The 13,806-nt window shown below is 48.0% G+C and overlaps 6 protein-coding genes across 6 annotated transcripts; 2 read left to right on the top strand and 4 right to left on the bottom strand.

Moving 5' to 3' along the window:
• Positions 1 to 630: 630 nt before the first annotated feature.
• N7466_002883 (shikimate dehydrogenase family protein) lies at positions 631 to 1,689 on the top strand (the record flags this gene model as incomplete). Its single annotated transcript, XM_057162281.1, has 1 exon — positions 631 to 1,689. One exon carries the CDS (start codon positions 631 to 633, stop codon positions 1,687 to 1,689), a length of 1,059 nt encoding a protein of 352 aa, XP_057025566.1.
• Positions 1,690 to 1,941: 252 nt separating this feature from the next.
• Positions 1,942 to 3,367, bottom strand: N7466_002882 (inositol monophosphatase family protein; the record flags this gene model as incomplete). Its single annotated transcript, XM_057162280.1, has 6 exons — positions 1,942 to 2,050; positions 2,117 to 2,248; positions 2,343 to 2,781; positions 2,861 to 2,949; positions 3,022 to 3,073; positions 3,181 to 3,367. 6 exons carry the CDS (start codon positions 3,365 to 3,367, stop codon positions 1,942 to 1,944), a joined length of 1,008 nt encoding a protein of 335 aa, XP_057025565.1.
• Positions 3,368 to 6,432: 3,065 nt separating this feature from the next.
• N7466_002881 (uncharacterized protein) lies at positions 6,433 to 7,155 on the bottom strand (the record flags this gene model as incomplete). The annotated part of the gene is made up of 1 exon (XM_057162279.1): positions 6,433 to 7,155. The coding sequence occupies one exon, from the start codon at positions 7,153 to 7,155 to the stop codon at positions 6,433 to 6,435; it is 723 nt and encodes a 240-aa protein (XP_057025564.1).
• Positions 7,156 to 7,694: 539 nt separating this feature from the next.
• N7466_002880 (uncharacterized protein) lies at positions 7,695 to 9,098 on the bottom strand (the record flags this gene model as incomplete). Its single annotated transcript, XM_057162278.1, has 3 exons — positions 7,695 to 8,471; positions 8,534 to 8,784; positions 8,858 to 9,098. The coding sequence occupies 3 exons, from the start codon at positions 9,096 to 9,098 to the stop codon at positions 7,695 to 7,697; spliced, it is 1,269 nt and encodes a 422-aa protein (XP_057025563.1).
• A 241-nt stretch (positions 9,099 to 9,339) lies between these two features.
• N7466_002879 (uncharacterized protein) lies at positions 9,340 to 10,494 on the bottom strand (the record flags this gene model as incomplete). Its single annotated transcript, XM_057162277.1, has 2 exons — positions 9,340 to 10,032; positions 10,129 to 10,494. 2 exons carry the CDS (start codon positions 10,492 to 10,494, stop codon positions 9,340 to 9,342), a joined length of 1,059 nt encoding a protein of 352 aa, XP_057025562.1.
• A 263-nt stretch (positions 10,495 to 10,757) lies between these two features.
• On the top strand, positions 10,758 to 13,791 carry N7466_002878 (uncharacterized protein; the record flags this gene model as incomplete). Its single annotated transcript, XM_057162276.1, has 4 exons — positions 10,758 to 11,169; positions 11,244 to 11,458; positions 11,524 to 12,381; positions 12,451 to 13,791. The coding sequence occupies 4 exons, from the start codon at positions 10,758 to 10,760 to the stop codon at positions 13,789 to 13,791; spliced, it is 2,826 nt and encodes a 941-aa protein (XP_057025561.1).
• Positions 13,792 to 13,806: the final 15 nt, after the last annotated feature.

The following is a 13,806-nucleotide window of genomic DNA, read 5'->3' as shown; positions in this document are numbered from 1 at the left end:
GCCGAATGCACAAATTATGTCTTACAGGTTTCCCAGGTCTCGGCCGTGGTAACACCGATTCAGTGATTGGCCCGGGCAAACTCTGCGCAGAGGCCAAGTATGTCGGGTGTGTTCCCCGTGGGGTGAAATGTAGCCGGTGGGAAAGCGTTCATCCTTTCGGTCAGCGGGAAAATCAGTGTAACGATCATCGATGTTGGGGATTTAGATAAAATCATCATAAATGCCTAAAAAGTCCCAGAAATCTAACGACTGTGTCAGGAATTAGGTTTTGGCATTTCAATAGAACAGAATACTGAGTTCAAGTTTTTTGCCTGTTGTCTTTTTAGGGTTCGAAGAGAGCGGAAGTTGGGTAACGAGAAAATGATGACTAACGGATGGCGAAAAAGTGTTTCTCCGCCTTATATGGGAAATGGCGGGACAGTGTGGTGGGAACCGGCTTTACTTTTACTCGAGATTTAAAATCCTGATGATAGCTTCAATCCATTGCCGCCCGGCCCGATAATAATCAAGCCCCTCATTATTTCTTCCAATTCCATATCTTTTCTTCCCCTCCATCCCACCACTTTTATACCCCTCCAACAACACTTGAAATAAAATTCCCATATACACATATACACACATACACACATCATGGCCGCACCCGCAGTTTCCGCCGCCCAGACCCAGCCCGAGGAGCCCATCGCCATCCCCGACAACCGGGATGGTGTCGCTTACTTGTACGGCCACCCGCTGCTGAACTCCCTGTCCCCTCCTCTGCACCAGACAGTGTACAATGCATTGGGCCTCAACTGGACCCAGATCCCTCTCTCCAGCGTGTACGGCACTTCCGCCACCTACCCTCCCCCATACACCAAGTCGCCCACGATCGAGAAGTTCATGGCTTCCATCCGCTCCAACCCCAAGTTCGTTGGATCCTCCGTGACAATGCCTCACAAGGTCGCCATCATGCCTCACCTGGATGATCTGACCGAGCACGCCCGGCAGGCCGGTGCCTGCAACACCATCTTCCTGCGCGACGACCCCACCACCGGCAAGCGCCAGTACGTCGGAACCAACACCGACTGCGACGGCATCCGCGAGGCCCTCACCCAGAATGCGCCTAACCCCGAGCGCTTCCGCGGCCGGCCCGCCCTCATCATCGGTGGTGGTGGTACCGCCCGCACTGCCATCTACGTCATGCGCCGCTGGCTCGGCTCCAGCCGTATCTACGTTGTCAACCGTGACGCCGCTGAGGTGGCTGCTATCATGGAGGAGGACCGTCAGCGCAACCCTGACCCCAACGCTCAGGCTCCTCTGATCCACGTTACTGATCCCGAGGAGGCCGCCCGTCTGGAGGCTCCCGCCGCTATCGTATCCGGTATCCCCAACTACCCTCCCAAGTCCCCCGAGGAGCTGAACGCCCGCGCTATCATCACTGCTTTCCTCGGTGACGAGAAGACTGCTGAGAAGCAGGAGGGTGTCATTCTTGAGATGTGCTACCACCCCATTCCCTGGACTGATATTGCCAAGCTTGCTGAGGCCGGTGGCTGGAAGGTCATTCTCGGCTCCGAGGCCTTGATCTGGCAGGGTCTTGAGCAGGCTCGTCTCTGGACTGGCAAGGATATTATTGGCACTCCTGGTCTCGTCCAGACAGTCAAGGATACTGTTGCTCAGATCCTGGCTGACCGTGCCTCCAAGCCCAGCCTATGATTGATTTAAAAAGCTTCTTTGTTTTCTAATTTCTTCTCCATGTCATTTAACGATTGTATAGATCACATCAAAATTCTTGCATATATTAAGATAGTTGACGTCAGCTTTGGAATACATTACTTCAAAATCTACGGATTCAGGCATTCTAAACTCGTAAAATATCTCATTATGTATCATCTCGTATTTAAGTCATGTACAACCTGGAAATCTATAATAATAGATACGCCTTGCACAAGGGATCTACGTAACCCCTTACGCACCGGGCCGAGTGTACGACAAGTGGCGGACCCGCCGCCAGACTTCACGCACAGTACGCTCCTGTGTTTCCCGACCAGTCTCGGTCTCCGAGGGCCCAGCAGGTCTAGAATGAACCAATTAGTTTTTTCTGATTACTCAATCTAAAAAGAAGAACAGAAAGCAAACTCACCTGATTGCCAGATAAAGTCGGCTACCCAGTCGCATATCTTCAATGGGCGCTGTGTCCACGTCTTCGGGCGGGTTAGCCGTAGTGACGAGTCCGCCAGCTTCAAGAAGAATAGCAATTCCAGCAGCAACATCCCTAGGAAGAGGTTAGTGGGTCAAGTTCAACTCCAAATATCTCTAGGCAAAGAATCATGAATATGACAGGTAGAAAAAAGAAAAAAAAAACTTACCACTCCCAACAACCACCTTCCCACCAGATATCAAAAGACCCCATAGCTGTGTAAGCCAGATCCAGCGTCGCACTACCCAAGCTCCTCATTCCATGCACCATACCACCCTTGCCCTCACGCGAGCCCAGCTCCGCAGCCATGTTGACAAAGCTCTCAATCTTGCGATGCATATTGCCATCGGGAATATCGCGACGGTCCTTACCCCATTCGCAAGAGAAAATACACTGCGAGGGTGCATTCGCGGGCATGGGTGGGATGGAAGGCTTCTGGATGAGGGGGAGCCGGCGCTTCTCGTTAAGCCAGGCACCTCGGCCAGTGCAGGACGAGAAGAGCTGGTTTTGGAAAGGGGCGTATATCACACCAATGACGGGCTTGTGGTTTACTATGAAGCCGATGGAGACGCAGAACATGGGGAAGATGTGGGTGTAATTGACGGTGCCTGTGTGGATATTGATAAGCATGTTAGTACTAGGCTTGGAGCTTTGGGGTGGGAGGTGAGATTGGTGGGTTATTTTTACCATCTAGAGGATCGATGCACCATGTTGGGTGCTCGTCAATAAGGTAGTCGCGCGACGACCCCTTGGCGTAGGTCTCTTCGCCCAAGAATCTGTGTTGTTGTGGTCAGTTTTTTTTGCGGGGGGTATTGGTCATCAGCGGGTCGGATCATGGGGAAACGAACTTGTGGTCGGGGTATCTGCTCTGGAGCGCATTGCGAATAAATAATTCCACATCTAGTACAGTACACAGGGTCAGCTTTAGTTCTCTTGCGTGCTATGTTCTCGTCCCTTTTGGGGATCAATGCTTCCCCGCTTGTCTCAATTCAATTCTGCTTACTTACCCTCATCTGTCTGCGTCACGATATCGACGGAGCTCTCCTTCTCATCAAATTTCTGCGAATTGCCCTCACCACCAGAGATACGCAGCTCCACACGCTCCATTAACAGGTCGCCCGCCTTGCGGCCAAGGTCCACGGCGAAAGCATATATCTCATCGAGCTCATCCTGGCTGAGGTTGGGGACGGCCATGACGGGGGGCGGGGTCGATCAAATATGGGGCAACGTTATAATTTCGGGGAAGCGGGTTTGGAATGAAGGAATTGAAGAAGAGTTTGGATAGGAATGTTTGGGGTAAATGCAAGGAGAGGTTGTCAGCCGGGGTAGGCCTTTGACTCACTCCTCTCGGTGAAAAATGGTCCCTTGAATACACCGGCGGTAGCCGGCATTTGCCTTATCGGATTTCTCCACTTTTTGGTGGAGTCGGTGATGATGCAGCGCTGATGTTCTTGGCCTCAAGTAGATAAACAAGAAAGCTGGTATTCGTTTTGACAAGTAGTGGCTGGTATTCTGTCATTTGTCTATAACATACTAGTCGACAACCTCTGTAAAAATGGCACGTTTGGAGAGAAATAAGTGGGTGGGAAGCTGGTGAGGGATGACTGGACATCTGGATTCTGGACTTCCGGGTAGCTTGCCTAGGTTGGTGTTTTTTAAGTACCATACGGTGTTTCCCCAGGATATCGTATGTTTTGAGGTTTGTTTAAAGCCTCCACAGTTTAATCTTAACTCTAAAAATGTTTATTCTAACCTCGTCACTCTTGATTCTGATATACTCTTCGAAAGGTAGGGGTAAATTCATTACAAATGTCCAATCCAAACCCGTTGAATCCACCCGCGGATATTTCGGGTATTTCTGAAGCTTCGGGTATTTACCTAAAGAAATTGAACTATTGACGATGGTCATGTGATAGAACTTCTCACCTGACCATACACAATATCGCTTACTAAGTGGATAACGATGTGCAAGCAGCAGCAATTTGAACATCGAATGTAAATTCAATTCAACAAAATCTGGAGTTCATGGAACCTTTCGGTGGAATTTTTGGGTGAGAATTTTCTACTAAATGGTTTCCAACGTTTGGGGTACTCTATGTAGCAACTTTTGTTCAATCCAAATTTCTATAAATCCTAATGAGTTCACCAACATGGTAGCGCTCCGATTCCCAACTTCTTCGAGTCCTGCTGGATCAAAATATAAGCCGAAACATCATTATTTTGTGCCTCTCCACCAGGGGAAGTCTGGCAGACCTGAATCGCTAGCGTACGAGCAATGAGTCAGTCTTATGTTTCTTACATGGTCAACAATCCGACGTAAATGTATGCTTGGAGATCACGGGATCTTCGGGCCTTCAAATGTTTTGATTCGACAATCTACTCTTTAGTACAACAACATAGCAACCTTCTCTCGGCATGTTTATGACAAAAAGTTTTCCAAGGGAGCAAAAACAAAAACAAAAACATACAACAGTCAGGATTCGCATGTGGTCACCCACCATACTACTAACTGACCGGCGTGTGGCTTAAGTACGGCTGAGCGGACGGGAAGCCCTGTTTTCCACACCCTATGGTCGTATGTATTTGACAAAGCTTTTTAGTGGATTTTATAGTACAGAGCAAGCAGCACTTGGCAAGTGCACAATAGACAGGGTGAGAGTAGGTAAGAATCCCCACCATATAAACCCAGCCTTTTATATATTACCCGATTCTCGGCTCCGGAGATGAAAGACTATATTAGAATCATTTGAAGACGTTTCTAGTGTTCTACCCTCATCCAGTAGATAAAAATTATTCTTATTATTATTTATCAATCAAGCGTTTTAAATCCAGGAGTAAAATTTCAAATGGCTGTTATTTGAAGTTTTTTGCGGATCATTCATTCATACATTCATTTTTAACCCCCCCAACAAAATACTCGCTACACCACAGCCTTTTCTCTTTTCCTTTATGTATTTTCTCTTGTTTCTGCCTTTAACCATCCCGGCCTTCTGGTTACTGATGCTAACATCGCACATGCTAAGAAGCCTATTAATACCAAGCAGTACTTGAGGATCCTTGGTATGCTTCGTGGGAAGATCGGTGTGGTTATGGTCAAAACTGAAACTATTCCATTTATATCCAGATCTTATTCGGATAGGTCGATCGGAGGTAGGTTACGCCTATTTTTTAAGGCCTGTTCAACCTGGGACATCTGGAAGCCTGGTGGGCAATTCCTGCACATGTGAAGAGTAAATTGATAGTCTAATCATGAGCATGTCGAGATGATTCAATGTTGGGAGCAGTTTAATGTTTTGAGGGCCCAGGGGTACATATTCCAAACGATATTAGACATCTGGATGTTTATATTGATATTTGAAGCTCAGCACCATGATATTTTGTGTATGTGTGTATATATGCTGTATGTGTATGTGTATGTAATATATTGATTAGTTGATTGATAGATACATATATTGATACATATATATTTGGTAGGGTGGGGCAGAATATTTGAAGATATATACCCATAATTGATGACTTTCTCCCTAGCCTAGATATTAAGAGCTAATCAATTGATGTCTTGTTTTTAAAACTGATGCCTTCATTTGCCTGGTTTACTTAGAAATATGGAGCCATAAAGATACTCATCCTCGTATCACCTTGAGTCGCAATTCATCGACAGAATCAACTACCGTGACTATACTATATAATTAACTTTAAGTAATAATCTGGTACATACGACCATAGGGTGTGGAGAACAGGGCTTCCCGTCCGCTCAGCCGTACTTAAGCCACACGCCGGTCAGTTAGTAGTATGGTGGGTGACCACATGCGAATCCTGACTGTTGTATGTTTTTGTTTTTGTTTTTGCTCCCTTGGAAAGCTTTTGGTAATAAACCGTGCTGATAGGAGGTTGCTAGCACTAAATATTGAGTAGATTGGCGTTTAATAAAATATGATAGGAGGCCTACGTACCAAGTACTACACAGCATTATCCTTCTAATCTATCAAAACACTCGTTTAGCTTAGCGCGATGGACTCGGAGATAGACCACGGGTCCATGCTATTCAATGTTAGAGGGGGTGTGGCAAAGATGTTTGGCTGTAAGTACCATGGCTTCTTGATGGGTGGATATAGTGGTAACCGCACGGGTATTTAACATTGAAGGCCACTCAAAGCTAGGCACTCGACCATAAGAGCACTCGATAAAATATATAGCAAATGCGCATAAATGCCTGTCAAACATTGATGTAAATATATTCAAAGAGTATGGACCATGCACTACCAGGAATCGAATGTGGCATCATGACCTTCCCAGCCTGTCAAAGTTCGAATCCTCCGATGGGTTCCCGGTCGATTGTATCGATACACAATGATCAAAGACTTGAAATGATTCGGATTAGGGTCATCATTCAACAGTTCATTGCAAACGCGAAAAGTATGTCCTGATCTGGCATAGTCCTTGAAATGCGGCACCATGTTCTTGAAATCCTGTGTCCCAGAGTCATAGTAGATCCGACTGCCGTACGTGACAGCAAAAATCTGGACGTCCTCATTTGGCAGCTCGTCAATGACCTTATAGTCAAGGTTCCTCCTATCCTCATTCAACTGATGGATCTGAGCGTCCTTTTGGTTTCGTTGGTCTTCCAGATCACGCGTAAGTTGACGAATTCGTTCGTCGGATGCTGCGCTGGTGGTATTGAACTTCTGGATCCAGTCGTCGCGCGTTCGTTCGATTTCTAATTTCTGTCGCTCGACCTCGGCCTTCTGTTGTTCGAGCTCTAATTTCTTCTGCTCGAGTTCGTTGATCTTGAGGGCAGCAGCTTCTTCCTTTTCGCGGCGTTCACGCTCCAGAGCTTCAGCGGCCTGAGCGTCATGGAGTTTGGCGGCGGCGATGGCTTCTCGCCGGCGGCGGTCATTCTCAAAAGTGGTTTTGTTGGTAAAGTCATTTGGAAAGGCAGACTGCTGACCAGGTCGATTGCTTTGGGATTTGAGGGCCGGCATTGCAAATGGTGAAGGTGTTGGAATTGGAATAGAATGTAGTGATGGTTTGTAAGTGAGAGACAAGGAGGATGAGGACGAGTGAGTAGTATTTATACACAGAAACAGGGGGAGTGGCAATAAGATTCGCCCCAGGTGCTAAGTAGTTGCTCGGCTGCAATTACCGTCGAACGTCCGATTTACAGAAGCCACAGCCACCGCATCTTCGCATATTCTTACCCCATATGTAACTTTACACTAGTTCGTCACGGTTAATCACGGACCCACGGCGCCAATAAAAAAATCCAGCTGACTTGTAAGGTCTCCGGAAAATGTTTGAGTATCTGTAAATTTTTGAACAATCTTTCAGCTACATCAAGGTCAGCGCAAAAGATAAAATGATACATTAAAATTAGGATAATTGATAGTTTTAAAGGTTGCAATTTAATGAGTGTTGTTTCTCAACCTGGCAAATTGAATTCAAAACTAGATAAAAAGAATTTGAAAAGACGCAAGAAGTATTTCTGGGATACTGCTTCAGCTGGCTTTGCAACAAAACATTGCTAGTACTTCTTGATCGATCTTGACCCTCGCGTGGAAACGGGCTGATCACCCGCGGGTTTTTTAGGCTCCTTGCCAGGGGACCCCTGTCCATCACCTTGCTTTTCATTTTTATAACCTGGGTGAACCTCCCCGAAGATTGCATTCACACTCGTGTCTTTAGTTGAATCCTTGTCCATGCCAGTATTATCTCCCAAGAGGGCATTTCTGGACTGTTGAACCTGGTCCACTTTCGTGTCAGAAGGTTGGGTGTGTTGAAAGCCGGCTAAACCGCTCTTCTTTCGTGCTTCCTCTAGCTCTTGCAGAATCCGATTAACTTCCTGATCTATGTCTTCCGCTCTGCTCTTCCCCAGGTCCTCACGAGTTTTTGGTTTTTCCTTGAGCACTTTCTCTGGCTGATGTTCCTGCTGATCAGAAGATGGAAAAGGGATAGGCGGGAGAAACGGTTGCTGATGGAGAGGAGGAGCGAGGAGATGCGCCCGTTTGAAATCCCTGGCCGTCTTGCCGACAACACCAAATTCCAGCTTTTGAATCTGGCCCAGGTGTGTTCGTAGATTTGCTTCATCACGCGGGAGTTGAGTATTGGGCTCAGTGAGCTGGTGGTCATCCAGGAATACCCAGAGAGCATCCCCAAACGCAGCCTTGCCTTTTTTGTGGAGCACTTTAAGCAGTTGGCCTACTGCGACACCTAGGATTTTGTAATTCTCCGGTAAATCTTCGGCGGCACCCTCAAGGCTCTTTCTGATTGCATTGGTGATTTCTGTATCCGTGAAACGATGCTATCGAGATACTTGTTAGTCGGGTGGCTATCATGGGGGAATTGCTATTACTAGAAACCTACCTGGTGGATATTCGGTCGCTGGATACCAGGGCCAACCGACGGGTGATAGACAATATACCTCCGCAGCTTGTCGTCTGCACCATTCTGGCCATAGCAGAAGGCTCCATTAAGCTTCATGGTGACCCATGGAAACTTTTCATTGCGTCCAGACTCAATAGCGATATCCTTGAGATGGAACTGATGTAAGTCCGAAAGGCTATCAGCGTATTCCTCCTCGATAAACTCTGCCGCGATATAAATCTTTGTTTCACCTACATTTTTTCGGCAGTCAGCAAGCAGTTCTCAAGACTGATGGTCGCTCATAAGTGTGATGGAATCGCTTACCCAGAACTGTGAGCTTAGAGCGTCCCTTGCAAAACACTGGGTTTGGGACCTGGAGCTTTTTATCCACAATGGAATTGTTTTGAAGCTCTTCTTCAGGAATGCCAAAGTAGCACTTGGCCACATAGTAGGTATTGACATAAGCGTGGAAGTCATCTTCCCAATTGATTGTCAACTTTTCTTTGGTTGAAACGGGGAAAGTGACCCATTGGGAGGAAGTTGGGATGTTGCGGAAATTCGTCATAGTGGCAGATAGATACCACAACCTTGAAATGTTAAGATTTACGGAAAATCTGGACAGACTCAAAATTGGTGCACTACGATCCTAATTAAATGGATTTGAATCATTTCAGGAATCATTGTCATTGCAATAAGCACCTAAGCACCCAGAAATAAACTACACTAAATTGGAATTTGGAAGCGGTCGGCAAAGAAATCCCCATTGTTTATCCAGGTTTCTCCTGTCTCTTCTCCCCCACACATGTTCAGCTGCGCCGGATTTTGTTCGAAAGCGGGACGGTCCGAGGTTCAACCGTGGCAATTGCAGTCCGTTTCGCACAAATTGTCTGATATTCGAACAGGTTCGCGAACGGAGCTAACAGAAGTTGAACCACTAAGCCCGAGCCACAAACTTCCCCACATGAACTCAGGGGCAACTTAGCTCCCCCGGTCAAGCCGTATTTGATCATGCGTTCCTGCAGCTCGTAGTCAAGCTTACCGACGCGAGCCACATGATCGCTCGCCTCTTTTTGCAGATTGATAAGATCCGCCACTTGTGTTCCGACAATTTGACCCACCGGCCGAGCGTCGGGATTTGGATACCTCTTCACCTCGCCATGGAGAGTACTGAATCCCGAGAAGGTGAAACGTGTCGATGAGTCGTGTTTTTCGAAGTGTTCTGTGTGTGAAGCGCTGGCCGAAACAAATAAGACTTTCACCGTGACGGTAATTTTGAAAGACTCTGCAGAGTCATAGGTGGAGGTTTCTGCAGATATGCAAGCCCCTGCGTCTGCGCCAAGCTCATATCCACAGACGTAATAATTGCCATATCGCTCTTGGAAGCGGGAGTCTCCGTCAGGCTGCGTGAGGATTGTGGTGGCTTCGAATGAAAAATCCGGGGGGCGGTCTAGAACCACGCGGCCCATGCGGAACGAGGCATTGCGTGAAGATTGAAACCCCTTGATATTTGCCACTCGTCAATTTTTTTTTATCACAAAAAAAAGAGAAAAAAAGAAAAACCTTTCAGGATATTGAAAGCGACTCGGGAAACTTACATTGCTTTTCTTGTTCACCGTGCTGTCATATTCACCTGTCACGTTGGCGTTCAAGAAGGGATATCCGACCGTGATGCCAAGCGAGGCGCTAAGGTGTTCGTGGGAAGACTCCGAACGGGTGGAGTATCCTTCACGGTAAACTCCGACACCGCCACTAGCGTCTGGAACTATGGTGGCTGTGACGATGGAATGAGCGCTGAACGGCGATGCCGTCGCTAACCAAGGCCCGTCTGGGTGATCTCTCATTTTCGATGAGTCAAATCCTGCCAATAATGGCTTCTCTTCGCGACTCCAGGGCAGCGCTAACGTGGCCCTCGCGTCAGCCTGAGCTTGCAAGTCGGGCAATGTGGGGTCGTCGTTCAACATGATGGTTTGGAGCTAGGGGGAAACGATATGGGCATTGCCTCGGGGTAGTGGGTGAGAAATGCCTGTTTTATGTATACACTTGATAATTTCTAGACATCGGCTACACTCACCCCGTGGGGATCTTCATGTGCGCAGTCTTCAGCTAGCCTGAATTTCCCGGAGTTCATAAGACCACCATCAACGCCCCAGATCGCTTGCCTCTGGACAGAACAAATCATTCAAGCACATATTGGCTCTGCCGTTAATATCTCCTACCAGACACAATGGCACAGCTTCTGGCTCCATACAACAACTCCATGCGCCTTGGTCAAGGCTTCAACTCCTATACTCAGCAAACTTGCCTTGACCAAGCTGTTCTTCCAGATCCAACCCTCGCTCAGTCCGAGGCATTGAGGAAGAAAGCTGCCACGGTCATTGAAGTCAGCCAGGCCAAGGGTGATGCTGCCAACGCTGAAGCTGACACTGAAAGCTCAGCATCGGAGAGCAAGCTTCTTGAAGATGTCCGGTCTGTCAGCGATTCCGGCACTGATGCGGACATCATTGGCAAGGCACGAAGGGAAGCTTTAGGCGAGTCCAAAAAGAATCCTGATTCCGGGCTTGCTGTGCCTCCCTGGGTCAAGCCTCAGATCGTCACATATTCATCACGTTTTGTGGACAAGTTGAGTGATGTGACAGGTTAGTCGCATTTATGCATATGAAATATGTTCCATCAAAGAAGAAAAATGAAGCTAATAAAAGGTCTGTCACAGATGCGATGAATATCTCCGGCTCCTTGTCAATCAAGACCGCTACAATTGGTGGCAAGGCCAACGGTTCTTATGTCGACAGTGATAAGTTCAAGTCCAGTGATATCAACTTTCATCTACAGGTCAAAGTTACGAACCAGGTCGTTGAACCAGGCAACTACTGCATTTTCAATAAGATCCCTCATATCGCACAGGAGAAATTCAATGAAATCTACGGAGTAAGTTTCCCCGCTCGGAAGTTAATCTCTAGAGTGGAGGATAACTAGCCTAACTTCGCGTACAGGACACTTTTATCTCCGGCTGGGAATCTGGTGGTGAGCTGAATGCTATCATCTCCATGAAGATTGCCGACAAGTCCAAAGTGTTCGAGATCAAGGCTCACCTTGAAGCAGAGCTTACCACTCCTTCTGTATCTGGTGCTGTCTCGGGAGAATTTGAGAAGGCCAAAAAGGAATCTACCAAGAATACTGAGACAACTATTGCCGTCAACTGGTCCGGCGGTGGCCGTATCAAAGACCCCACCGAGGACTGGAGCATTTCCAGCTTGAAGAAGGCGGCCGCTGCATTCCCGGATCTGGTTGCGATCACACCCCAGCGCACCTATGCAATTTTGACTAAATACACTGCCCTTGAGAGTTTCCATTTGCAAACCAGAGACTTCTCGCCTCTCGATTATGAGAATGCGGGTGTCTACACTGGCTCCTTGCTGGATCACTACATGGACTACAAGTCTCTCTGGAAGCAGATTTCCTTTGCCTCGTACGAGCTGGAGGGCAACCGCGCCACTATTGAGATTGCCCAGCCTTCTCAAGATGTGTACGACCTAGCCAAGGTCAAGGGTCCTATGCCTGTTGTGAAAAACAAAGCGCAGAAGCTTCTTGAAGGCAGCACAAAGGGATCTCTTGAACTTGCTAAGAAAGAGCAGGCCACTGCACCATCCGGCGAAACTGAAGAGGAGAAGGCAATCTCGGTTTTCCCAGGATCATTCGCTGGTCTGATTCAAGCTCGCCAGGTGTGCCGCATGGAGATGGCGAAGATCGTCAACGAAGTTGATGCTGTAGCTGAGGACCCCACGATTGCGAGTGATGTAGCCCGCGATTCATACTTTTTGAACCCGTTGATCTTCAAACAGCTCGTTCCGGTAATTATCCCATCCCAAATGTGGTGTACTAGTGCTCCTTTCTGACGATTGTTTTCTTGTTTCCTCTAGGTCGTTCGTTCTCTCACAGCGGAGAATGCTATTCTTGGGGTCAGAGACCCCAGCGCCGCAGTTATCCTGGGCTACAGCGCCCCTGCACTTGAAGCCAGCACCGTCGTTCCCATCTATAAGTTGAATGCCACAATCGACAAGCAAAACTACCGTTTACAAGCTTCGATTAAAGCATGCGCAGCAAAGGCGGAGGACTACCGCATGCACGGCACCGCTGGAGAAGTCGAACAAGTTCATGAAAATGCTACAATGTTCAATGCGTTGGAAAGACTGAACTCGACCTTCCGCCCCCAGAGCATCGCCGTCTGGGCACCAGACAACAAAGTGCAAGGTATCCAGATTACCTACAGCAAAAATGAGATAATGGACTTCGGAAATTGCGACAAAAAGGTGCTACCCACCCAAACCCTCGCGCTGGACGAGAACGGGTCTGAGGTGATTGTCGAAATCAACATCATGACTGGCGTTGATGATGATGGTGACAAGTATATTGGGGCGATCAGCCTTGCGACAAGTGCCTGCAACACTCTGACCACATTTACTGGAACGGAGACTGAGAAGGCAAAGCTCCAGACCGTCCGCTATGTCCGCAATGATGACCAGCCATGGAGTTTGCGCGGCTTCTTCGGCTTCGCCTATGAGAAACGTCTGATCAGTCTTGGTATCGTGTGGGGCCGGGACGGATTTGTCCCCATTCCCAGGTTATCTCTCGAACAACCACTGTGCAAGAATTTACTTGGAATGGGCGAATCTATGCAGAAGGATGTCCTCGGCCACAGGGCTCGTCTACAGAACAAGAGCAAATTTGTCATGGGCGACTTTGTCCACACTGGCGTCCGATCCGACAAAACAGAGATCTTCAACGCCCTCAGCAAGGTTGACAGCACCTGGACAATCTCTAAGCTCGGCTTCGCCACTGCGAAGAGTGAGCAGGGAAAGAACCAACTGAGTGGCCTAAAGGTGTTTTACAGCAACGGCAAGAGCTTGACCTATGGTGCCTACCCCGACAAGAACGAGGAGGCTACTTGGGTCTGCGACGTGGATTCACCGATTGTGACAGCGAAGCTCGTCACCATGAAGTCTACCGAGCAAACATCGTCCATTGACTCTGTTGAGTTTGTCCTTGCTGCAGATAACCTGGGCCAGCTCCCTGGGTGGCCGCTGGATGTCGGGACTGTGCGCTTCCTAAGCGACGGGGAGGAGCGAAACTCGACTGACCTATCTGCATTGGTGGAGAGTGCACCAAAGCCTGGTAGAACTATTTGGTCCATGAAGGGATTTTACGGCGAGTACACTGAAGGCTTTATCACCCAGCTTGGTATCGTATGGGGTCGCTCTTAAGCCAATCTTGAGCCT

This window comes from Penicillium verhagenii (genome assembly GCF_028828195.1).
Source record: "Penicillium verhagenii strain IBT 33310 chromosome Unknown utg000003l_segment0_segment0, whole genome shotgun sequence".
In the NCBI taxonomy this organism is placed as follows: domain Eukaryota; kingdom Fungi; phylum Ascomycota; class Eurotiomycetes; order Eurotiales; family Aspergillaceae; genus Penicillium; species Penicillium verhagenii.
This window is presented reverse-complemented; position numbering and strand designations above follow the sequence as displayed.